This window comes from Podarcis raffonei, chromosome Z (assembly GCF_027172205.1).
Source record: "Podarcis raffonei isolate rPodRaf1 chromosome Z, rPodRaf1.pri, whole genome shotgun sequence".
Lineage (NCBI taxonomy): Eukaryota > Metazoa > Chordata > Lepidosauria > Squamata > Lacertidae > Podarcis > Podarcis raffonei.
This window is the reverse complement of record NC_070621.1, coordinates 35,618,429-35,645,939: the sequence shown is the minus strand read 5'-3', so window position 1 is coordinate 35,645,939 and position 27,511 is coordinate 35,618,429. Positions and strand designations below refer to the sequence as shown.

Below are 27,511 nucleotides of genomic sequence, written 5' to 3'. Positions count from 1 at the left end.
GTACCTCAGGTTAAGAACAGTTTCAGGTTAAGAATGGACCTCCAGAACGAATTAAGTTCTTAACCCAAAGTACCACTGTATAATTATACAAGTAGAGCAAACTGTACTACTGTACTTTGTGACTATTTAAGCCAGTTCCTTTCCTCTTCAATTTCCTCAGCCTTCACCTCTAAGAAGCCACTCTGATTATTATAGCTACAGTACTTTGAAAAAAAGTCCTAAAGTGTAATTTTTATTCACATCAACTATAACATTGCACATAATACTTTAATGGCTGCCTTGGCCAACTACATTTCTCTCCACATGGCTACTCCATTGTTTTTCCCTCACTTTTCCTCATGGCTTCTCTCTATTCCCCCCACATCTCCTCTCTCATTTCACACCTCATTGGTGTTCCCGTCCCCTTCTCATTGCTCCTTCCCTTCCTTCCCTTCTCATGATTGGGAAGGCCATGTCTCTCTTTGTCTTTTCTTTCTCTCTCACCTCCTCAATGTCCCAGACATACAATGAAAACACTTTCAGTACTTGGTTGGTCTCTAAGGTGCTACAGGAAGGAATTTTTTTATTTTGTTTCAACTGTGGCAGACCAACACGGCTACCTACCTGTAATGAAAACACTGCTAGTGTCTTTGCTCAGGTATCATAGAATCTCAGAGGGTAACATGGACAGCTTGTAAGAAACTGGCGGCTGCTTCCTCAAATTTTGTACAGTAGTACCTCAGGTTACATACGCTTCAGGTTACATACGCTTCAGGTTACAGACTCCGCTAACCCAGAAATAGTGCTTCAGGTTAAAAACTTTGCTTCAGGATGAGAACAGAAATCGTGCTCCGGTGGCGCCGCAGCAGCAGGAGGCCCCATTAGCTAAAGTGGTGCTTCAGGTTAAGAACAGTTTCAGGTTAAGTATGGACCTCCGGAACGAATTAAGTACTTAACCTGAAGTACCACTGTATTTCTGTCACAGAGGGGAATAGAGAATGTGACAGTTTTTTTGGTATGACCTTGAGGACACTGTCGTATCCATGGGCACCATGTTGGGAAAGCCTGATTTAGTGCTACATTTGCAAGCTAGGATGGGCTTGATTGAAGACTTGGTGTTGCAAGTGCTCCCCCTCCTCCCCATGAACAGCTGGACTTTACTAACATTTAGCTGAACTTTCAAGAATTTAGCTTCTTGTTTCATATGATTTAGAGGTCTTGTTTTAAAAGAATCTTAACAGTTTCTAAACAAACCAAAATGGGATGGTTCTGAAAGCAGGGGGTGGGGAAACAGTACTTAAAGTTCTTAATGTAAAAATGTTTCATTGTACTCAGTGCATTTCAGAATTAATGATTTCCTTCATCAGGGGCAAAACTTTATACCAGCAACGTGCAAAGATTAACTTAAAATGTTTTAGATTTAGGTAGGTAGCCGTGTTGGTCTGACACAGTTGAAATATATATAAAAAATTAAATGTCCAGTAACACCTTAGAGGTATCTGAACATGAAAGCTACTGGACATTTTTTTTATTTTTAAAAAAATATTTTGACACTGTTCTCCTTTCCCTTGCTTTTAAACACGCCACCTTCAAAGGACCAGGTGTGCAGCCTAGGGGTCATTTTGGACTCACAGCTGTCCATGTGCAGGTTAATTCTGTGTCAATGGCAGCTGTCTACTAGCTCCATTTGGTATGGTGGCTGCCTGTGCACTGTCTCGCCGGAGTGGTACTATCTGCCTGTGCACTGTCTCGCCGGAGTGGTACATGCTCTTGTTATCTCCCACTTGCAATGCTCTCTACATAGAACTACCGAATACATAATGCATCAGCTAGACTGGTGCCTGGGAGCAGCTGCCAGGACCATATAGCACCAATTCTAAAGGATCTATACTGGGCCAGTATGTTTTTGAGCACAATTCAAATTGTTGATGTTGATTTTTAAAGCCCTAAATGGCATGAGTCCTAGCCTCAGGTAGAGACACTCCTTCAGGAGCGTCTCTACCTCCACTGTCCAGCCAAGACAATGAGATACAGCTCTGAGGGCCTTCTGGCAGTTCCAACACTGTGAATCGTGAAGCTATAGGGAACCAGGCAGAGGGCCTTCTCAGTAGTGGCACCCGTCCTGTAGATGTCACCCCCCCATCAGATGTCAAACAGACTTTTAGAAGACATCTGAAGGGTGCCCATTTTAGGGAAGTTTTTAAAGGTTGATGTTTTACTGTGCTTTTAATATTTTGTTAGGAGCCACCCAGTCAGATGGGGGCATATAAGTAATAATAATAATTATCATTATTATAATGGGTTGTGAAAATGATTTGTTTAGCTAAGTAGGGACTGTTATATACCATAGTGAAACGAAACACTCGCAAAATCATGACCATGAGGGAGAAAGAGGGAATATTGTATCTGTGTGCGTGTGATCACAGGTTTGTAGCTTGAACATCTACCAGTTTGTTTGTTTGTTTGTTTGTTTGTTTAATGTTATGATCTACCCATCGTTCCAAGAAAACCCACTTAAACTGTGGTTCAACATTATATGTGAATCTGCACACAGAGAGTCATTATTAGAGGCCCTGAATCAATTACCATATTTTTCGCCCTATAGGACGCACTTTTCCCCCTCCAAAAATGAAGGGGAAATGTGTGTGCGTCCTATGGGGCGAATGCAGGCTTTCGCTGAAGCCTGGAGAGTGAGAGGGGTCGGTGCGCACCAACCCCTCTCGCTCTCCAGGCTTCGCGGACCTCTCTGCAAGCAGCGGGAGCGCTCCCGCTGCTTGCTGAGAGTTGCCTCCATGCTGAAGCCTGCGCGCGCTGAGCTCAGCGTGTCCAGGCTTCATGAACCTCTCCGCAAGCAGCGGGAGCGCTCCCGCTGCTTGCGGAGAGTTGCCTGCATGCTGAAGCCTGCGCGCGCTGAGCTCAGTGCGTCCAGGCTTTGCGGACCTCTCCGCAAGCAGCGGGACCTCTCCGCAAGCGCTCAGCACGTCCAGGCTTCGCGGACCTCTCCGCAAGCAATGGGAGCGCTCCCGCTGCTTGCGGAGAGTTGCCTGCATGCTGAAGCCTGCGCGCGCTGAGCTCAGTGCGTCCAGGCTTCGCGGACCTCTCCGCAAGCAGCGGGAGCGCTCCCGCTGCTTGCGGAGAGTTGCCTGCATGCTGAAGCCTGCACGCGCTGAGATCAGCGCGTCCAGGCTTCGCAGACCTCTCAGCAAGCAGCGGGAGCCAGCACTGGGCTCCCACGGCTTGCAGAGAGCTGCCTGTTTGGGGGCTGGGGTCGGGGGAAGCTCGTGCCTCCGCTGCCCCAGCCCCGCGCCTGGGGGGAAAATAATTTTTTCTCCTTTATTCCCCCCCCAAAAAACTAGGTGCGCCTTATGGGACGGTGCGTCCTATAGGGCGAAAAATACGGTATATGGATCTGAAATAATGAATATTTTGGGTGCCAATATTTGACACTTTCTTATGGACAAACTTTTATTGTTGCACAAAAAGAATGTGGGTATGAGTTATAAATTTATTTTTAATTTTTGACATACAGTGGTACCTCAGGTTACAAATGTTTCGGGTTACAAACACTTCAGGTTACAAACTCTGCTAACCCAGAAATAGTACCTCGGGTTGAGAACTTTGCCCCAGGATGAGAACGAAAATTATGCAGCAGCGGCAGTGGAAGGCCTCATTAGTGAAAGCATGCCTCAGGTTAAGAACGGTTTTGGGTTAAGAACGGACCTCTGGAACGAATTAAGTTTGTAACCCGAGGTACCACTGTACAATAAATTTCTTGTAGGATATCAATGAATATTGAATCTTAGCGTTCATCGCTAAAGCACAGTTGGGCATAATGCAGCCATTTTTGCCTAGGAATGATTTGGATTTCTTCAAGTGTATAGCTAAAATTAATTTACTATATAATAGCATGCCCCAAAATAATCAAAGATCACAAAGATTCTAAATGCACTGAAGAAATAAATATTATTGAAAGCTGATAATCGGAATGAAATAGATGGGTTTAGAGATATTTTTCTTAATAATGTCTCTCTCTCTCTCTCTCTCTCTCTCTCTATATATATATATATATATCATATGTGTGTGATGTTTTCTGCCAAATTCATGGGCAATACTAGAAATTTCTTTAAAAATCATACCATCAGCCTAATTTTATGTCCCTGTTCTACACACATATTAGATTTTTCTTTCAGAATACAATATTTTGAATTATGGGTGGAAATTGACAGCAAAGCTGAATAAGACTGTTGGCAGACAGCTTCCAGTATCTAAAAGTGTGTTGATTAGACATTCTGAGATAATGTGGCATTTGTGTCTTACCAAAATACTTCAGTCTATGCAACAAATGATTAAACACACAAGAAAACCATTCATAAGATGCATGTCATAAAAATACTAATCTTTTGTGTGTAATTGTCAGATCTTTTTTAGTCATTAAACTAAAACTAGTTTTGATCATCATTAGTGAGGAACAGGATGCTTGATGAATAATTTAGTGATTGATTTTTTGTATTGCCTGATGTATGTGTAGCCACAGCACTGAGTATTGCATGTCACTATTGCATCTATTTTAAATAAATTGTCTGTTTGCTGATGAGTACCACAGCCATCATATTTATTCTCTATATTTTTGGAATTGGTATAAATTTCTCATATTAATTTCTCTATGAAGTTATTATATTGAATTTAGTGAGGTTTAGTTTTACCTGCTAAATATAAGAGAAGCAGCATAAAAACTTTCATTCCTTTTTGTGACAGAGTAGTAAGAACAGGAGCGCCTGGCAGAGACTTGACCTCTTTGGTTTTATGTAGTGTTCTCTTTATTAGCTGAACCACTGTAAAAGTAGACATATATGTGAAGCAGGACACACACACACACATACACACACGAAAATTGTTTTGCACATCAGTTATGAAGTTAACTTATCAGGACAGAATATTCCTATAGCTATATTATATATAGATAATATAGCAATAGCAATATATATTGCTATTTGTCAACTTGGAGTTCCAGTTTCCTAGCTTAGAAATGACAGAATCCTTAAAGAAAACACATATATTTTCCTCCAGATTTGTCACAACTTTGCAGATATCCACAGTAGTAATCTCTACAATGAGCGGAAAAAGGACATTTTGAATTCTAGGATGTGTGTTACATCCCTATCTAGGTTGGTGACAAAGGGCATTAAAACAAAGTATTGAACTCATCTAAGCTTTTAAAATCAATACTAAGTTGCTACCCAAGCAAGAGTAGCTATTATGTTTGACCACAATTAAACTCCTAATGACACAGCCTGGGAAATGCTAGCCATTTTAATATAACTTCTGTCTAGCTATCACCAGTGGGAATGGGTGACTTCTAAAAGATGAACAATGCTTCAAGTATGACCATTAGAAAGTAAATGATCAATAGCAAAGAAAATGAGACATTTAACTGGAATTTATTAAGGTATATTTTTAGACTGGAATTGAGTCTGTATGGGAGAAAAATGGAAGTGCCACAGTAGGAATTTGATCTATTTCTGTTTTCACTTATCTTATAGTTGCAGTGCAGACACTGTTTCCTGTCATACTTAGGAGACTGGGGCATGCTGTGACCTTGCATGCACCTTGTTCTGCTCTCTCAAAGTCTTCCCTCTTCATTTGCTTTGACCTTAACTTATTTATTTATTCAACTTATTAGCCGCTTACTACAAAAAATCTAAAGTGTCTTGCGGAAATGTTAGGAGCCAAAAAGGCATTGTTTAAAAGCAAAAGGATACATTTCAATAACTAGTAACCCCCCCCCCCCCAGAAAATAGCAGAAAAATTCAGCAGCAATAACATTTCAACAAATAGCTCACTATACAACTAGAGGCAGTCCTGCCTGGGAGAAGAGATGTTTTAACCTGGTACCAGAAATATGTTAATTATGGCAGCAGATGGCCCTCACAGGAAAGAGCAATCCACAGATGGATTGTCACAGCTGGAAAGGCCATCCTGCGGAAGGCTTTAAATGAAGACTGAATGGTTCAGGCAGGTCCATAACAGGAGAGGTGCTCTGAAAGAATGTTGTTGTGATCCTGTCTGTAAAGGGCTTTTTAGCTTAAAACTAGCACTTTGAATTGGGTTTGGAAACATATAGGCAACCTGACCAACTGTGCCAAGATCAGTGTTATGTAATTGTCTCTCCTCAAGCCTATCAGCAGTCCGGCAGCCAGATTCTGCTCTGACTGCAATTTCTGGATCATCTTAAAAGGCAGTTGCCATAGAATGCATTTCATTAATTTAATCTCGAGGTTACCAGAGCACAGAGGACTGCATCCAGGTTATCCCTGTCCAGGTAGGTCACAGCTGGGCCAGTGGCGTAGCGTGGGTTGTCAGAACCCGGGGCAAGGCAAGTAATTTGCACCCCTAACCCGTGGATTTGCGCCCCTAACCCGTGGATTTGCGCCCCCTAACCCTAACCCCCAGAAGTTGCACCCGGTGCGGCTGCCCCCCCCTGCACCCCCCACGCTACGCCACTGAGCTGGGCAACTCACTAAAGCTGGTGTCACTGCATGCCACCAAGGTTGCCTGTACCTCAAGTGACTCCCAAACGATAGATCTTCTCTTTCAGAGGGAGCGTGACCTCTGTCAAAAGCAGGCTAAACATCACAAATATGGTCAGAGAACCATCTACCTGCCATGTCTCAGTCTTGGCTGGATGAACCTGCAGTTTACTGGGCCTCAGCCAGCTCATTATTGCAACCATGAAACAGACTGACACATTCACCACCTGATCTGCAGAAGATGAAGAGGAGAAATAGAGGGAAGACAAAACTTTTCTTTGGTTGCAATTCATTATTTAAGTGGGCAGAATACTTTTCAGAGCAAGCAATCTTGAATACACCTCCTTAAGGGAAAGAGCTGCTTCTTTTTCTTATATGTCATATGCTTCCTTCCAGAAATAGAAGACAACAGTGGCTTTTAGCACTCAAAGTGTATTTTATTTTAAAATTGTTATAGTTTAATTCTCTCTCAAGTTTTCCCTCACTCTTTAATTTTAAAATGATTTGTACAGTAAGGATAGTGTGATTTGTGAGACAGTTGCGCAGCTTTCTGCAGTAATATATAGCGGTATACCTTTGAATGGTATATAGACAATGATATTTAGAACTTTTTATGGGCATTTTGTGTTTCTACTCTCAAGGCAGTAAATCAGCCCACTGCTTGAAAAGACACAGGAAAGAAAGAGAAAGGAGGGGACAGACAATGTTGAAACAGTAATTTATAATCAAGTTTTCCATGTTGTAATCCATTCATTCCTTAAACAAGAGTACTTGCTAACTGGTTGCTATAAAAGACTAAATTTGCAACTAAAGACCTAGATAGCACTTCTAATTCTTCTTAATTCAGTTTATATAATTCCACCCATCACTAAAAGGCTCCAGAGTAGAATGCATAAAATACAAAAATGGAAGAAGAAAATTCAGCAAATAAGCAGCCAAACATTTCCAAACACAAATAAGCATGTAATAAAAATAAATAAATAACTGGCATAGTTCCTTAAACCCTCCCATAGCTTTGTGCAAAGAGGTGTCTTCAACTGCTGTTGAAAGGTAAACAATGTCAGTGCCAGACACAAGTCAGAGGAAGGTCATTCCACAGATGGGGCACAACTGCTAAGGCTGTATCCTGTATCTAGTGCCCTGTGCTTTTCACCTGGTAAGGGAAAAGGTGGGCATTCAGTTGTAGTGAGGTGTTTCTTCAGGTATTTGGGTCCCACATTATTTAGAGCTTTCAACACATTGAATTGGGTTAAGAAATAAATAGGCAACCAGTACTGCACTGTTGTTAAATGTAACCAGTTAACCACTATGGCATCTTCATTCTGTGCTAGATATAGATTCTGAGCTATCTTCAAAGCAGCCACAAGTTCGACACTGTTTCACACACTAGCTAAACCTTATAATAGGTACTTGTTGCCACTGATACCACTTGGGCTTCTAGTGACAAAGCTAGTTCTAGAAGTATACCCAAGCTATGCATCTTAATTGAAGGGAAGTGCAGAGCAGGTTATCTGTGCAATATTCAGATGCAGTGATCTCTAATCCATAGCGCCATCATCTTGTCAGGATTCAGTTTCAGCTTGATGGCTAATGTCTAGTCTGATACTAATATTTAAATATATTCATATGTTTAAGGCCCATATTTATCCATGCTCAACCATGACACCTTCTAGATGATTGGTAAAACTTTTCCTACTTGAATTTGTCAAATCTTGTTTCTAGAGTCCTCTTTCTTAGTGGCAATCACTCATAAATTAAATGTTAATTATGCATTTGTAAAAACTTGGTATCTCGGCCTGCAATTTCACTGTGAATTCAAATGAGACTTCAGTGCTCTCTGGATCTTTGAAATGTGGTTCACTATTAACCATTCCATTACACAGTGGCTTGAATACTGATATAAATATGTGAAAGAGAAGCTTTATTTGGGTCAGAAATATTTTCAGTCAGTTTTTGAACGTATTGGTAGAGGAATAATGATGGCATCAGAAACATATGCAACTAATGTTTGCCTGAAACTGTATCTGTTCTTCTATCACTTTTGTATGTGAGGACTGATTAAAAACAAATAATACTAATAATAATTTTATTGTTTATACCCCAACCAACTGGCTGGGTTTTCCCAGCCACTCTGGGCGGCTTCTGGCAAAATATAAAAAATAATAAAATGTCAGACATTAAAATCTTCCCTGAACAGGGCTGCCTTCAGATGTTTTCTAAAAGTTGTGTAATTCTTTATCTCCCTAACATAGAAAACCTGAATAAGTGATATAATTTTTTTTAATGGTGATAACCACAGTAATACATGTAATTCATAAACTTAAAGAGGATATATTGTTTGCAGCTGCCACATTATACAAGGTTTTTTAAAGGCTGAAATTGGAATACATCAAAGACTTTACCCAGTATTTTGTAATGAATGCAGTTCTATTAGAAATTGGAAACTTGTATGCAAGCAATATAGATTGTCTGATTTGTATAGGCAGAAAAAGGTTTAACATCAAGTGAATATGCTATGCCTATTCCCTTATCTGGATAAATGGCTGATGAATATGTATTTTTTTGCACGGGCACATATGGCAGAAGAGAGAAATGTACAAAATAAGATGAAGGATCTGAAATATTTGTGGCAAAAGTAGGTACTTTGAAGTTTTGGATAAATAGCTGAACTATGTGGAATACTTATCTCTTTCCCTGTTTTTTCATGTTTATCCCAGGTGGAGTTTGTGTATTTAATTAAAATGAAGAAGAATATTTACAGGTGTTCTTCTACTATGTTAATTTAAATTCAAGGATAAAGTAGAATTATTCATACAAACTCTCAGTAGAATGCTTCTGGCGGAAGACTTTATATCTATGTAATAAGTAACTCTTTGGACTAAGAATTGTGTTTGCTATGTTCACAGCTGTCTTTCAACAACCAGTGTCTGAAAACCAGTTAAAAGAAACTGGCCTTTTGGTTATGAAGTTTGTTAATGAATCACTTACAGAGGGCTGTTTGCTGAAAGGCCTTAATGTTTGTTAAAATGCCAGGGATCTCTTCTATGTGTATACACAAAAACACAGAGATGCTTAATAGTATTCCCAGGCTGTAAATCGTGCTAATTGTCACAAGTTGATAATGGAGAAGGGAAACTCCAGAGGTTTGATTTCTATAACTCACAACTGGATTTTAATAACAATAAAATAATTATAAAAATAGAGGAATATGTCTCCTCATCTTCTGTTACTCAAAGAGAGTCACATTTTAAAATATTAATATTCATATTATATCACATTAAGTCAAATAGGTGTTATTTTGGCAGGTTAACATCTAAATGGTGAATCATAAACAGCACTGAATCTGCTATTTTTTGTCCCGGAATTGTTTTGTTTTTTTATTCACTTAAAAAATAAAGGTTCTGGAAAGAGTTGGTTGTAATGATATACATTGCACTTTGTTTAGGTATGCATGAATAATCTGAAGCTGACTCCATCAGGCTGGCTGATGAAGCAACATTATCTCACATGCTTTTGGTTTTGTTCTTATGCTAGCACTGACAAACAGATGCAACTTTACATCAATTATTCTTCTCATTTTTAATGTAGTTTTCGTATCTGGCAGGCTTTGATACAGTAACTTTTGATTTAACTTGATATCACAGTCTGAAAATGAATCCTCCTTGTCCTTAAAAAACAAAACAAAAAACCACCTTGTCAGGATTGTTGGCTTTTATGATTACAGGGAGGATTGGAATGCAGCAGAGACACTTTATTTTCACTGCAGGAGCTGATAAATGTGCAATTTGCATCTCTTCCAGGTGGCATCATATGTATGCAGTTAGATCACACAGCTGTTGACTTAATTGGAAAATGGGTGTGGCTAGCAGGTGCTTTGGAAATCTGGGATGAAGAGCTATTCTCAATTCATCTCGTATTGTATTGTCTTCAGCAGGTTGGGGAATATGGATAATTTCATCAACGGCATCTGATTCCGTATCAATCTGTCTTCTCCCTCCACTCCTAGCCCGATATTGAGTATTGTCATGTGGAAGATAATAGTGAATATCTGCTTCCATAAAGCCCAAGTGATCACAGTTGTAATATAATTTTCTCTGAGAATACCCTGGATGTAACATTAGAAAATTTCAGTGAAGCTGCTAGAATTTTCTTATTTTTTGTTTCTTGTACATAGGAATTTTACAAAGTTCTGACCATTTGGTAGACTAGTTGTTTATCCTTTTTCTATTTCTCTGTAGAGTCTAAGTCCTTGTAACAAGTTATACGGAATAACTTTGATATATTCTATTGCAACACCCAGAAGAGCCTGCCTTTTGAGTAAATGTCAAAATGGTAATAGTCTTTCATCTTGTATTCTCAGGGACAAAAATGGGGAGTTTTTAGGAGGCTAAATAATTTTAACCGGCTCTGAAAGCCTTTCTTATCTATTGTTATGTAGGAAGGGATGTTGTTGAAGTCTTCCCACAGGAAAGGATACATGCTGACTGTGACTGGGGTGAACAGGGTCCATTGCTTATGAAAGCAGAATTGTATATTGAATAATTTTGTAAAAAGAGAAATCCTTATTTAAATAGTGTCCAGGTCCACTTGTGAATTGTTAAGAAAAAGTCATTGTAAATTGTTGTCTTTAATCATAACAAATGGACATCCGGCTGCAGAAATAAAAATTGCTTAGAAACAGGTCAAGCAGCAGTAAAGATATCACTAATTCTACTATCTTACATTATGTTCCCTAAGTTAATCAAGCCCCACCTATTTAGAGGTTTCAGGTGCATTAATTCTGTGAGAGAAGGTGTGTGTGTGTGTGTGTGTGTGTGTGTGTGTGTAGAACTTAAGAAGGAGAAAAAAGAAAAGGGAAAATCTGTGTTTATATTCAAGTTTTGATGTAGTCTCTGACTGCTGTTGAAATTTAACTTCCTTTTACAAATACTATTAGCTGGTTTGCTAAACCAAGGCTTGTTTTAGTGAGACCACATAAACATGTAGCCTATGGAGGGGAGCTCACAACTGCTAGTCTTTTTAATGGGAGCAGGTGGCACTGTGGTCTAAACCACTGAGCCTCTTGGGCTTGCTAATCAGAAGGTCGGCAGCTGGAATCCACATGATGGGGTGAGCTCCCGTTGCTCTGTCCCAGCTTCTGCCAACCTAGCAGTTCGAAAGCACACCAGTGCAAGTAAATAAATAGATACTGATGTGGCGGGAAGGTAGATGGCGTTTCCGTGCCCACTGGCTTACGTCACGGTGTTCCGTTGCACCAGAAGTGGTTTAGTCATGCTGGCCACATGACCCAGAAAGCTGTCTGTTAACAAATGTTGGCTCCCTTGGCCTGAAGTGAGAGGCGCGCTCTCACCTTTGACTGGACTTAACCGTCCAGACGTCCTTTAACTTTTTTACCTTTAGTCTTTTTTAAAGCAACATTGTGCTAAGCTAAGCTAAACCAAGGTTTGGCTTAGAATGCCACCGAAACTGAGACTCGTGGTTAAACTCTTTCTTCACTAACTATTAGCTATAGCCAATGCTATTTTTCTTTTTTTAAAAAAAATGTTTAGGTATACTCTCATTTTGACTCAAGAAAATCACCATTTTATAGTTCGAATCGGGTAAAATAAATACAGTAAATGGACAAAAGTACAAAGATTCACAAAATGTTTAGGGGTATGTGTCCCCTTGTGTCCCCCTAAAAAAAAGCACTGGTTATAGCCAATAACAGTTGGGTAGACCAGGATTGGATAGCAATGTTTTTGAGTTATAGCTACCGTCAGTTGTTTGGGTCACGCTAATTACCTTGCTTCAGTGGACCTATCCTACATTCTTCTTTCTGTTTAGTCTTTATTCCTTGTCAGATCTCACCCACCTTCCCTTTCAAGATCAGTATTTGCCACTTCACCATTTTTCAAGTGAAGAATTGCATTTAAACCATCTCTCCATAGCTGCCTTTAAGTATCATGTATGTTAAGAAAATAAACTTCATCAAAATATTCTCAGAGTTACTAGATTTCAGAGGAATCCTGTTAGCATTGAATTCTAGGGAGTTTTTTTTAAGTAGGGGGAACAAAACACCTGGAGGAAAGTTGCTTGGAATGATGAACAGGGGTATTATTTATATATTTCCTTCTTTAAAAAATCATTAGAAGGCTCAGAAAGATTGCTATTGTATTACAAAGTGCTGCATTTGGCCTCTCTTCCATTGTATTGCTTCACAGAGGGCACCTCCCTCCCTTCCTCTTAGGAACAAAATCTTTATTCTCTTTCCCATGAGTTACCTGAAAGAGTCAGAACTGCGCTCTAAGCAAAAGCAGACAGAGCTCCATTCTGATATGACCCAGGAGCAGTTCTGACTGTCACGAACAATTCCTTCCTTGGGGATTTGGTTGCAGTGCATCCCTTCAGAATGCATCATTGCCCCTATTGTGTCCCAAACTAAATAGACACTTGTACTAAACAGGCAAGTGGGGGGGGGGAGGCTAGCGGTCACATTGATTTTGTGAAACTTTTCCCATCTATAAAATAGAACTTTAGATATTGACTTCACATACTGCTCCCCCCTAAATTTCAGACACAATTTTTATACAGTTGGAGGAAGCAGGCAATGCTACCATAACTTAGGTATTTAATGGTTCATAAGAATAATACTGTTAAACATCATTGTAGATCACCCTGAATAAGAATTCTTGTTGAAGAGAATTAATGATGTTGTATCCTGGCAACCTGACCAGGGTGGGGGTTGAGGAGGGAGAGAAACCACTTAACCACAGCTTGAATAATGTTTAAAGGCTAATAATTTTAACAAAGACTCTTCTACTCTCTTATTTTTGAAAGCCAACCATGAAACTGTCTAGAAAAAATGAAAGTAGAAAGCTATCCATTTTCTATTAATTTCTCTGTATACTACAAATGCTTCAGAATACTTCAACATTTTAATTAAGTGTGGGTAAAATGTTATGACTGAAACAGAAGGTAATAAGCCCACTTATTTAAATCCTCTGCTTCATAAGAACAAGTTTCACGTATTATAAACATGAAGAAATTTACCGGTAAGTGGTGCTATACTGACCTCTTGTTCTATATTCCGGCTGCTTTTCTTCAGTTGCATTGTGATTTCATCATTCAGTGTTGAGTGCTGTGTGCCACGTACACTACATGCTGACTTTTCATATCTCTTGAACTTTCCACAACAGAGGGTTCATAAGCACTAAAGTGTTAGTCTATTTTCCAGGATACTCACTCCCTTTAACATCATTCTTTCCACATGGAGTCATAAACACAAAGGGAAATGGCTTTCTGATAGTCAAATATGCATTCGAACCTGGGGGTTCGAACCAGGCAACAATTAATAACATGTAGTAAAGTCTCTTAAAACTGAAACACCTGCTTAAGAATGCTACCTTATTTACTAGCCATGAATGCTTAAGCAATTGTAAAACTTACATTGCTTTATGCTTCCCCCATCCCTTTCAGGAGGAATTTCAAAATACTAGGAAGCAAGCATGACAGTGCTGCATCATAATTTTATGAGTGGTGATGATCAGAGGTTTAGTGGTTCATAAGAATGCCCCCTTTTTTATTTCATTATGTCTATTTTTAAAATTAATATATCACCCTTGGGTATGTGGGATGTTAGGGAGGAATAGCACCTCTGGCGGGGGACATGTACCCCCCTCTGGGGTAGTTTATCCACCTTTGGTCCCCACCCTGCACTCAGCTCTCACCCGTGGCCCCTAGAAGCAGTCAACATGCAACAGTGGCCACATCCCTGGAAACGGCTTTGACTGGCCGGCTAAACCAGGTGTCTCAAACCTTTGGTGAGTTAAGGACTGCCCTAACTTGCAAAAAAGGGCTCTGGCGGATTGAGTAGACAAGGCCAATAGTTGGTCCAGCAGTCCAGAAGGTGAAATGAGGGGCAGATGGGGCTTGCCAACCTCAAGATGGAACCTTGAGATGGAAGATAACCCATCTCATAGAAGGAAAGCTCCAATCCAAAACCTCTGCTGCCTTATGGCTGTACTCATTCATTAGAAAAATATTCTACCAGTCTTTGCAGCCACAGCAGGCGCACTCCATTGTCTTTTGAGATAGACAGATGCCAGCAAAAACAAATACTAGGAATCTCATGGTGGTTTACAGCATAAATATACAAAATAATATTTTTTTAAAATAATAAAAACATGAACTAAACCAAAGCAATCCAGTAACCCTCCCTCCAACAAACAAATTTTAAAGGACATAGAATGTTAATCAGCCAAAAGCTTAGTTGAAGAGGAATGTTTTAGCCTTGCACCTAAAGATGTATAATGAAGGTGCCAGGTGAGCCTCCCTGGAGAGAGCATTCCACAAATGGCGAGCAACTGTAGAAAAGGCCTGTTCTTACGTTGCCACATTCCAGATGCTTCATTCATTAGCTCCTGTTCTGTCCCTCATAGTAAACTGTACTGCTCTAGGGTAGGATTAGCAGCATTTTCTAGTGTGCCTTCCCAAAGTAAGTTGTCATGTCCTCAAAATGTAAAAGTTCATGATCCTACCCAATTTATAATTAATGACACATTCAACTTGAAAAAGAAGCTTCAGGGGAGGCCAAAATGTTTTCTGAAATGCTTCTCTCCAGCTTCAATTTCATACTTGTTTATTGCTGTATTCAGTGAATCTTTCTTCCCATACAGTGGTACCTCGGGTTACAAACACTTCAGGTTACAGACTCCGCTAACCTGGAAGTAGTACTTTGGGTTAAGAACTTTGCTCCGGGCTGAACAGAAATCCGGCGCTGGATGCGTGGTGGGCAGGAGGCCCATTAGCTAAAGCGGTACCTCAGGTTAAGAACGCTTTCAGGTTAAGAACGGACTACCGGAACGAATTAAGTTTGTAACCAAAGGTACCACTCTATACATAAAAACTGCATCTTCCTATACAGGGATACCTTGGGTTACATATGCTTCAGGTTACATACGCTTCAGGTTACAGACTCCACTAACCCAGAAATAGTACCTTGGGTAAAGAACTTTGCTTCAGGATGAGAACAGAAATCGCGCGGCGGTGGTGGTGGCGGCAGCAGCAGCAGCAGGTGGCCCCATTAGCTAAAGTGGTGCTTCAGGTTAAGAACAGTTTAAGAACAGTTTCAGGTTAAGAACGGACCTCCGGAACGAATTAAATACTTAATCCGAGGTATACATAAAAAATTAAGGTTGTTGCTATGCTGTGCAGTTCTACAGGGGGTGGCCTTGTGAACTCCAGCCTGAGGACCAGTAGGCAGGAGATTGATGAAGCAGCTTTGATGGTTGTTGGCCAAGAGACGCTGTTTAATGGAATGGGGAAAGCCATTCTGTGACTTGTGAAGCACCCAGCATTAAAAGCAGTTGCCACAAAATTTAACAGAGGGAGGAGGGGTTATTCACAGAGCAGTTTGACAAGCTGCTCTGTGAAGAGCCTCTTCACTTTAAAAGGGGATGAGGCAAGCTGTGAGGGGAGGGAGAAGAGCTTGGGGTAAGCTGTGGGGAAGGCTGGTGGTGGGAGATAGGTGAGGTGGTAGGGAAATGGTCAGATGTGTGGGGAAGGCGTTAGCAGATAGATGAGAAGGGTGATTAGGGAAAGCAGGGGAGGCAGTCTCTAGTAGTAGCATATTTATGCTTGAAAGCTAGCACTTTCTGATAACAGTCATGTCATTACAGAGTCTATGAGGTTTTACTGTATAGTGATGTCACTAAGGGAAATGAAGCTATTTCAAAGGGAAGGCATGACTTTCTGAATATGACATTTTCCTCACTTGAATTAGTAGGGCCTTATCACTAGGTCTTTTAAGGTAGGGCCTTTTCATTGTCTCCCATTCAACATCATGGCAAGTGAAGCTGTATCTTTTCCTCTGGGCTTTTGGAGGCAAGAATGAATAGTTCATTGAGGTCAGTGTGTGGTACCTGTTGTGCTCTTATGTTGTCCTCTCTTTATATTGAGTGTACTTTGTATGCATTTTAATTGGTTTTAGAAATATGTATTGGTTTGTTTTAAAATGTAGTATACCAACCTAGGGGGACACGGGTGGCGCTGTGGGTTAAACCATCTTGGTTCTGCCCTATATGAAACATGCATAGTAAGATGCCCTAAAACGTTCACAGTACAGATGTTATCTTGATTCCTAAAAGCATATGCTATTAAATAGGTAATGCAAGCCTTTCCAGCCAATTAGATTTGAAAACTTTCTTTTGACTGGAATAGTGATTTAAGACTTTTGTTTATGGGAACAGATAGGCACTGTTTGTTTGCAGCTGTTTTGTAACCCTGCAAAAGACGCGATTAGTGGCAGTGTTAGATCAATAAGTATTTAACGGTTCACAGTGTGACAAACTTACCTCATGATAACCTGAACTGTCATCCAGAGAATATCAAACTGTATCTTCTTCTGCTGAATGAGAACCAATTTTGGGTGTGTGGAGGTGGGGTGTGTGTGCCATTTCTCTCTGTCTAACCTTATAGATTATAGAGGTATTCTTCTGTGTTGGCAAAGCAGTTGCTAAAAGTACTTCATATCAGTTTGCTGAATGCATCTCACTATTGCTTCTTACGTTTTCATCTATCACAGCTGAATATTTAGTTTCATAAATGTATCCTGTAAAACAGAGGTGGAAAAACTCTAGTCCATGGGCTCACCAATTAGGCTCACCAGGTATCCTCATTTGGCTCTCAAGGCTGTTTAAGCCAAGGCCACCCAGATGTCTTATCACCTGACATCATATGACATCAGCTAAGCCATGCCCACTTGTTTATCAACTGTCATCAAACAGTGGTGAATTCAAGCCATTGCTGTAAAGAAAAGTTCCTTTGCAGCTGCGGCTTAACATTATTATTTGAATTTTGTACCTTATCTCATCATGCTGCTGAGTATTTGATGGGATAAGGTGCCCAATTCAAAAATTCAAACATCACCTAAGCTGAAGTTGTAGCTGCACACTCCCAACTGAACCTTTGTAGCCACAGCTTTACATTGCCTTGACTTTGTTTATTAAATTTATACACCACAGTTCCTCCCAAATTTGTTAGGGGATTGACTGTTGATGTGATTTGAGGAGGGTTGGCTGTATATGGCTGTAGTCTTCCAGCCAAAAGTTGTTCTCCATCTCTGCTGTAAAATTATACCACTGTATAATTTTTTTGCTATACTTTCCCTTATGAGAGTAGAGTAGTCAAACTGGGAGATCAAAAATGTTGGTTTGTTCATTTGTCCCACTGGGAAAGGAAATTGTTGATGGCCGCAGGTAGACTCTGCCATGAGAGAAATGCTCCCTACCTCATAACATTATTTTTTAAAAACTAATCCATCCTTCATCAGAACATATGGGGGGCACAACATAAATAGAAATTTAAAATACAGAATCAAATAAAACATAACAGATAAACAATACAATAATAAAGACCAACACAGTGAGACGTCTCTGGGTGCATGTTTGATGGGGGGGGGAGGTTGTTGTTTGGAGTTGATGGCATAGTTCTAGACTAGTATCAACTAGCTTGAATGATCAGACTAGTATTTTTATAGTACTGTTATATTTGAAGATGAAGATTCAGTAAAATTGTGTTAGTCAGTGCAGACAATACTTCTTCCAAAATACGTGCCAATCCATAGGTTAGCAGTACATCACAGAATCTATATCTGGAGGTGACTGCATGTGTGGAAGGACATTGCTCTGCACTCATTTATGATATCCTGGATGATGTGTCTTTTATACTTTTTCATCATAAATTGTGTCAATTCAGTTTCCCTGTTCCTGTAACTAAATTTGTTTGGAAGCTGTTATTGGCATGGGATATTGTAAAGCTACTATTCTACAAATATCCAACAACTGAGTATATATTTTGAACGACTGGATATTCCTGTACCTCAAAAATTGCTATATAAAACAGGCATTTTTGGTTAACAGTTCAATAACCCCTGCCTTTTGCTATATGTGGTCACTGTTGGTGACAATGTTTTGCTTTGTCTTAACGTTAGAAGAATTAAATCATGCAAAGGTAATGTTTAATGGTGTTCAGTAATTGAGTTAATGATTAAGTGTGAGACACATTAGGTATTGTGCAGCTGTTAATTTTCAAAACCCATGCGTTTCCAGATTTTGGGATGAGCTAATAGTGAAGTTTTGCTTAATTAAGTCTCTGAACCATTACATTCTTGTGGGTTTTCCTTATCACCAGAACAATTGGATGCATTTAATTTCCTTCAAATTTTTGGCTTACCTTGGTTAATGTCATTGTTTCTTGTGTGGGCACCAAGCAGGTGTCATAATAAAATTATCATTTCAGGGGAATACATTAGTTTACAGGTGTAGGCAATGCAACAATAGATCCATCTCTCAGCTGCACATGCAGTACATTAAGAGTACAATGGAAAACAAACTCTTACAGCATGTTGCATCAGCTTTTCTTCTCCTGCTTTGATAAACAAATACGTTATTGCTCACAAAATAGATCACGGTATTAAATGAAAACAAAATATTGATTGCTTACCAACAGGTTTAATTTAGATTCTGTATTTGATTTGTTTTTTAAGCATTTAACTCTGACTTTACCGACACCTGAACCGTTATTCATTTCTCTTGACCATGTTCCAATTAATGTGTGGCCTCATTGAAAAAATAACATAGGGATTGGCATTGCCTGGTTGCAACCAGTAGGAGGCTCTGATGTGCTGAAGAAATTGTGATAACACTTTTGTTCTCTCAAATCACTGATGTAGATGGGCAAGGGCAATAGAGCTAGCTACACATCAGCTTTAGACAGTGCCTGTTGGATTTGCTCTGAAGCAGTTCATTAATCAATTTTAGGAATGGCATTTTTTTTTATTCCACAACAAAGTTGAAATGTCACTGTTCATGTTTCATGCAGGTTTTCACCATGCACATGATGGGTTGATCTCTGTTTATTAATGGAAATTCTTAAGTTTAACATAAAAAGCACAGCCATGGAAATATTGTGAAAGTTTAAACAGTTTGGGTGTAGAAGCTTTGCTTCTGTTAGGTCTGCACATACTGATAAATGTCCCCTTTGTTTAGCAGTTAAAAAGCCTGTCGAGAATGCAGAAGAAAAGAAGGTGTCTCTGCCTAAGAAAAGAGTTAAAGAGCTACGGATATTGGATGGGAAGACTGCACAGAATTTGTGTATGTAATAGGTTTTTCATCTTGCACAGTCCTTGTCTGAGCCTAAACCTTAAGGGTTTTAAAAAACTTTGTGAGACCTTTCTGTTGTCATTCATTTGATAGTTAGAAAGAAATGTCTTAATGTAGAAACTGTTGCCTGACAAGCATTGCTGTCTTCATTAGCTGTGGCTCCTTGGACTGCATGAAATTTGAGGTATTAGCTAATGTTATCTGGGAGACTGTGACTCTGGACATCAGCAGTAGATGAAATTATGTTCAAGAGTACTCTGATTCAATAAGGTAATGATGGAGTGACCTGTTTCATAGTTAGGTCAAACTTGAATGCCTAGGAGAAAGAACACTCCTGTATACTTATGCCTCTCCACACTTACCAGAGCCAAGAATGTTCCTGTGCTGTTGACCATAAACAGTGTCTTAGGACACTGATGTAACAACAAAGGTATTATTTAAGAGGCGTGGAAGTCATTTGCAATCCTAGAGCTGTCATAGAGCTGGTTCCTCTTTCATCAGGACCCGTATTTAGTTTATTTAATCAGAGTGATGCATCTTTGTACTATAACACGGGTAGCACTGTGGTCTAAACCACTGAGCCTCTTGGGCTTGCTGATTGGAAGGTCAGCAGTTCAGATCAATGTGACAGGGTGAGCCCCCGTTGCTCCGCTCCTAGCTTCTGCTAACCTAGCAGTTCGAAAGCATACCAATGCAAGTAGATAAATAGGTGACAGGAAGTTAAATGGCGTTTCTGTGTACTCTGGCACTCATCACAGTCCCCCGTGTATCAGTAGCAGTTTATTCATGCTGGCCACATGACCCGGAAAGCTGTCTGTGGACAAATGCGCAGTCTGAAAAGTGAGATGTGCACCGCACCCCATAGTCATCTTTGACTGGACTTAACCGTCCGTCTTTTACCTGTTACTATAAGGTCATGTTTTTCTCCACCAGGCCTCACCCCCACTCCAAGACTTAATCTGGCCTGACATGAACATTTAGAGTTTACTTAAATGCAGAAGTCTCACTTGTGTGTAGATGAGTTTATTCCCATGTTGGTGTGCACAGTGGATTAATACTTAGTGTCTCACCATAAACCCTACTGCCCCTTCCTCAAACAAAAGCCTATGCTGTAATCCTATGCCCACCTTATGTGGGAGACATGCCTAAATACCAATCATACTTAAGGTAATTTTTTTTATTGGAATGATTTTTGTTGTTGTTTAATTGATGCTTTTCCAATGACAATTTTAACGTAACAATACAAAGTAAAAGTCATTTCCATTTGACAGTAGACTCTGAAATAGTGGTGTTTCATTTCAGCAATTTTCCTGGGATCTTTCCGTATGCCTTATGAAGAAATAAAATATATTATTCTAGAAGTGGATGAATTAAAACTGAGTGAAGCACTGATTCAGGTAAGTTAACATAGCATCTCTTAGAATCACAGTTTCAATCATCAGAATGATAACCTATTCAATTATCCATATCTTGGTAACATGTTCTTATTTTTATTATGTACTTTGTGGTATTATTCTGTATTTTTATGTTGTGAACCACTCTCAGATCTTTGGATAAAGGGTGGCATACAAATATAATAAATAAAATAATAATTAGTAATAAATATTCACCATAGTGTGGTATGGGGTTAATGACATCACATACACCAGGGGTTGCCAATGTAGTGCCTTTCAGAAGCTGTAGAACTACTATTCCCATCATTCCTGGCCATTAGTGATGTTAGCTAAGACTAGTGAGAGTTAGAATCCAATTAGTATTTCTGCCATGGTATCTATATGAATAATAAATATCTGGGAGACACCACATTGGCACCCCTGACATACCTGCTATAGGGAAACTGATTCAGAACGGAGCTGCTTGTAAACTCTAAATGTCTTAAATTAACACTATGATTGACCTAGATGTGTGCTCCACTTGAACCACTGTGCTGCCATCTGTAAATTTTGAAATATTAATTCACAGTGTTCATTTGAACTACATCAGAGGCGGGTAATCTATAACCCTCCAGATGTTGTTGGATTCCAACTCCCATTTGGCCCAGCCAGCATGGGCAATAATTTGGCATGGTGGGAGTCGGAGTCCAGTAATATCTGAAGGCCCCCAGGTTCTCCACTCCAAATGCTTTCTTCACTCTTTCTGGAAAGCCTAGGACTGTTTTAAATGGGTTGTGTCCAACTAAGTTCTGCTCAAGTTCTATACAAATCACCCAATGATCCTTTTAGGAACAAATTTACAGATTAGATTGCTAATTTTATTGTAGTGGGCACTCATGTTTCAAGTTAAAAATATCTCCTCTTTGTTTGAGACCTCATCATATGGGGCAATTGGGGCAGTTAATTACCCTTTTAAAATTTGTAAACCTTCTGTTAATCTTACATTTCGTTCTATACCTGCTCCCAGTTTCTGACGCTTATGATGAGAGTAAAATGCAGAAGCCTCCCCTTGCGTGCAGCCAGTAGATGTGCCTGCTCATTTAAAGATAATTTCAGGATGATTATGCAAGCACAAGCCTCAAAATGATTGGCTCCTGTGGCTTGCAAATGTCACTTTTTCCCAAGGCAAAGGATACAAGCATGAAACTCCCCCCCCCCAGCAATTTGGCGGAGGAAGTAGAGGGGCTAGAAAACATGATGGGGGCTCTCCCCCTCTTCTCCTTGATGCCTTTTTTCAGAGGAGAGTGCAGGAAAGAGAATCTTTCATATTTAAATACTGGACTGCCAGACAACTTTCCTTGTGTTTTAGAAATAAATTTATGGAGGTTCAGAAATCTTAGTGGGAGGCAACATGCTACACAATAAGAACTATTTCCAAATTGTCATGTTGGGATTCCTAGTCTCCTTAAAATAAATGAATGAATGGTCAACAGGCCTTCACATATAAAGTTCCAGACAATAAAGTGAAAGGCAGCTGACTGCAAAATCCACTAACAATACATTGTTATTGCTAAAAATTAGAACCAAAAATAACCAATTTGGCTTAACTATTCAGCAGAAGTTGCTTATTTTTTTGATGAAGCTTGAAATACAAGCTTTGTAACTAAATCAGTTATATAAGATTAGGTCTGTTTTCATTTAACACAAATCCAGAGTTATTGGCTTATCATTTATTTATTTATTTTGCAAAAGGGTAGCATGTGGTCTGATAGCTTTCATCTTACTCCTTCCCTGGCATGAGCAGGATAAAGAATGAAGCCTTGGTTTCATATTATATCTGAACCGGGGGGGTGAATAAGTGAGCAGCAAACCATTATTTAAGGTTGGTTAGCGATTGCATGCTAGACATGTCAAAAAGGCCAGGGCCAAAACCACCCTAACACATCCATCTATCCATTCATATAAACATACAACCCAACATGCAATACATTACGCAGAGAGAGAGAGTGTGACTTAATGAGATGTTTTGAAGCAAGAAAGAAAGCTTCTTGTTTGAGACAAGAAATCTATGCATTCATATAAACATACAACCCAACATGCAGTACATTACACACAGAGAGAGAGTGCAGATCACACACACACAAAATATGATTTGGCATAAGGCAGCCTCCTGTGCTGTCTGTACCAGTAGATTTAACTAAGAGTCATAGGTATAATAATTGGGAGTATATTGATAACAACTTGTGTATGTCATATATCCTTAAATTTGTTAAGTATCCAATCTGGGTACATTATGATGGGTTTTATAATGAAAAATCCATGTGTGACCAAGGCTTGAGTGACTTAATGAGATGTTTTGAGACAAGAAAGAAAGGTTACATTTTTGTATGCAAGAAAAGGCACCATGGTTCAATATCTTCACTTAACTAACCTTTAAGTGTGCAATTAACATTTAAAGAAAATAAAAGTTTGTGGAATACTGTTGAATAATTGCAGAAATGTGGAAAGTAGTTAAATGTCTCAGTTCTGTTTAACAGACAGTTTTTAAACATCACAGTGCTGACATGCCATAAAATTAGAGCTATGAGGCATGAACGATTGAATACAAAGTGTTTTAATGCTGTCACAAACACTTTCTTTTGACTATCCTGTCTAAAACTGGATCAGTAAGGTGCCACTTGAAATGTGATTCTATGCAAAATATTGTACTGTTCTGTTATGCTGTGAATGTGTTAACGGGTGCATGTATGGTATGTATTAAAATTAGAACTGGGGACAACTGTCATACCTTCATCGTAATGAAGGTTGCTTGTTAATCCAAGGTTGGTATTTTTTGTTTGCCTTCTGCATAGTTTTATAAACTAGCCTGCAGTCTAATGACATTTCCATCTAGCATTTACATATGGAAACAGGGAAACTTCCTTGGAATATTTTGCAACATAAGGTGTAAACAAAACTCACTCAATTCTGATCAATGTCAGAATCAGATGTTCTTAAGTACAGTTTAACTTTATACATACAGATCCAATAGCTGTTCACACTGAAATGGAAATAGAAAAAATGAATCTGGGTAGCATTTGGTGAAATGTTAGGTTATGGTGGTTGACTCTGATAAAGTGATTTTGCTGCCTCTTGCAACTTTGTGGTGAAGGAGTCCCTTGCTCCAATAAATGGTAGTAAGAAAATACACCATGCTTTAGCAGGTGATGGCAAACTACATTTTCACCACTATTTAGAAGAATGCTTTGCCACAACAGGATTGCAGTGGAAAGAAAATTCAGTGAATGCCACATTAAAATGATCATAAAAATACTCAAAAAAGTATTTTGAGTTTCTCCACAAACTTTGATAGCCTCTACAAACAGCACATGTGTATTTGAACATGCTGTGGGTTAAAGCCTCAGTGCCTAGGACTTGCCGATCATCAGGTCGGCAGTTCGAATCCCCGCGGCGGGGTGCGCTCCCGTTGCTCGGTCCCAGCGCCTGCCAACCTAGCAGTTCGAAAGCACCCCTGGGTGCAAGTAGATAAATAGGGACCGCTTACTAGCGGGAAGGTAAACGGTGTTTCCGTGTGCTGCGCTGGCTCGCCAGATGCAGCTTGTCACGCTGGCCACGTGACCCGGAAGTGTCTGCGGACAGCACTGGCTCCCGGCCTATAGAGTGAGATGAGCGCACAACCCTAGAGTCTGTCAAGACTGGCCCGTACGGGCAGGGGTACCTTTACCTTTACCATGTGGCAAATCCATGTGTGACCAAGGACAGAGAAACAACAAATGTTTGTAAATATAGTGTGGGCACAGAGCCAGACATGCTCTTCAGGGCATGTTCATTGTGTATGTGCAGTTGGAAAGTTACAATTAATACTGAAAAACGAATATTAATCTGGTTTTAACTAAACGTAAATGCATACCTCCCCTACCATATTCCACCAGTCCTTGTCATGCAAAGCGTAAAAGTGTTCCTGTGGTTTTTTGCTTTTAGTTTATAGTCCTGAGAGAAAGGCCTGTGATTCATTTGCATTTATTAGGAATGTGCATTGGCTTTGTGTGTACCCCAATAACAAGACAAAATGGAATGATTTATGGGAGACTCTTACATTCTTGAGTTGAATTGCACTACTAACAAGGCATGTTGAGGCGGATCAGGGAATTCCTCTACATCTTTTCTTTTCTGAGAAATGAAACCAACATATTGGGGAAACACACAGAGCTCCAAAGGGGAGAGGTGCTGAGAAAAAGGGAGAAGGTGGAGATATTTCCTTTTGGTGGATAGATCACACTATTAACAACACTCAATTTTTCAATTCAGTTGTTGTTAGTGTTTGCTTTGAGAACGGGGTGTGAACAGTGGAGTCACACCATTGGGGTTGCCTGTTACTTTCCCAATCATTTTTTCTCCTGAAAAACAATTTTAAGTTTTTATTCATTGAGAGTGCTTCCAGGAACATGGAGGGTACCTTAATTTTACAGTTTTCAGACACGCTGAAGACTTACCTCTTTACCCTGGCTTTTGACACTTGAAGTCTATGTTTTTAGGACCCACCTTATTTTTATTTTTTGATTATAGATTTTTAAAATTGTTTTTAATGCTGTAATCTTACAGTGAAGGTTAGGTGATAACATAATTATCAGCAACAACAACAATTATGTGGGGCGATCCCTGTATGGGACAGCTGCATATTCCTGCATTGCAGGGGGGTGGACTAGATGATCCTCAGGTCCCTTCCAGTTCTACAATTCTGTGATTCTATTATTGTTACATAAAGTAAATTTGCCTAAAACAATAGTCCCTGGACCTAGGTTAAGGTTTTATACAGAATCATAGAATTGTATAGTTTGGAGTGACCCTGAGGATCATCTATGTATCTTTATTACAGAACTTTCCAAACGGTGTGTCGGCTGCAGTGTGTAGGTGTGTTGTGCGAATGCTTCCCGTAAGCCTCCCAGGGCTGGAAAGGGGTTAGTTTAACCTCTGGTTTGCTAGTAAAACTGAATTACTGTGTTGCAAAATGATGCATGTTTAAAAGGTGTGTCACCAACATGAAAAGTTTGGAAAGCTCTGCTTTATTAAGTTGAAGCTAGTGATGTTAAATTCTTGAGAACAATCTTTTGGAGAATAGTCTCAATTAATGATAATATTAGAGAATTTTCATTTAAAATAGGAGAATATTCATTTTATTGCATTGAAAATGATATAATTAGTTAATATACATGTTTATTCATGGGCAAACTTGTTCAGATGGCAACCAAAAAATGGAACGATACTTTTAATCAATGGGGCAATGCAGTGAATTCACATTCTTTGATTTTTTGCACCAAACTTGAAAATTCAACATGAATGACTCACGTTAATCACTTAGCCTGCCACTAACCATATATTTACCATCAACTTTCAATTCTAATTATGTATGAAACGTAGCTTTTAAAGTAGAAGGAATATTAAAAAAAACACTGATTGACAGTGTGGATGGGATCATTAAAGCTACTTTCTGTAAAAAATAAATAAATCACACTGTATGGCCAAGGGTATAGAATTGCAAAGAATAAGGTCACACCAAAATAGAAAAAAGGCTATTACATATACAAATTGAATGAATAGCATTTTTAAAACTAAAAAATAAAATAAAATGTTTTCTGTAGGTCACATTTCAGAATTGCCAATGGGGAATGATACAATGACCAGTAATGTAACTGGATCAAAAAAAAAAAAATCATTATTCATTACTTACACTGGCAATATCACAGTTTGACTGATTGTTTACTAGATTTTTTAAATGTGGGTTGTAAAACTGGTTCTTACATTAGAATTTACAGTTTGTGGAGAATTTTCTAGCAGAAAATATGCTCAAGAATATTCTCATCTCACATCGCTAGTTGAAGCATAATAAATCTATATCTATATCATCTATACCTATGATTAATAAATATAAAAATAATTCTTATTTCTGTTTGTGTCACTAGAATTTGGTAAAGAACCTCCCTGAACCGAAAGAGCTCAGTGCCTTAGCCGAGTTAAAGAATGAGTATGATGATCTCTGTGAGCCAGAACAATTTGGAGTTGTGGTAAGTTCTGTTTCAAAAATTCAGCCTGTAATTGATGTCCACTGTGCATTTTGGCAAGTTTACCAAAGATTTCTGAGAACATCTCTTTAAAAATAGTAGCTGCTTTTTTATTAGTGCATAGCTATACACTGTCTTAATAATACAGCCGTACCATAAAATTGTCATTAGGCTGGTTGCCACCCTTCCTGCTACTGATGATGAGAGCATGCAGAAAAGAATTCCTGCCAGTCATCTTACCACATGGACAGAGTAAACTTATACTCTACCCAAAATGGCTCAAAATAATAAATTCATCCCCAAAATTATCCCCTTTAAAAACATTTGTTAAAGTCTATCTAAATAGCATACATATATGTGCAATAATATGCTAGCCAACAGCAGCAATGCATGTGCTCTTTCTAGTCGCATCAGCTTTCAAAATTGTTTTC

General features: G+C 39.2%; 1 protein-coding gene across 6 annotated transcripts in view; it reads left to right on the top strand.

Annotated features, from left to right (window-relative positions):
* The window catches only part of DIAPH2 (diaphanous related formin 2), a 343,566-nt gene that overhangs the window by 105,797 nt on the left and 210,258 nt on the right, over positions 1-27,511 (top strand). For 4 of the 6 annotated variants that reach the window (XM_053374498.1, XM_053374497.1, XM_053374494.1 and 1 more), the window contains 3 exons: positions 19,535-19,639; positions 20,951-21,045; positions 26,982-27,083. In XM_053374498.1, the coding sequence (XP_053230473.1) occupies positions 19,535-19,639; positions 20,951-21,045; positions 26,982-27,083 (302 nt within the window). The remainder of the gene's footprint in view (positions 1-19,534; positions 19,640-20,950; positions 21,046-26,981; positions 27,084-27,511) is intronic. The other 2 variants (XM_053374496.1, XM_053374493.1) reach the window with 1 other exon arrangement.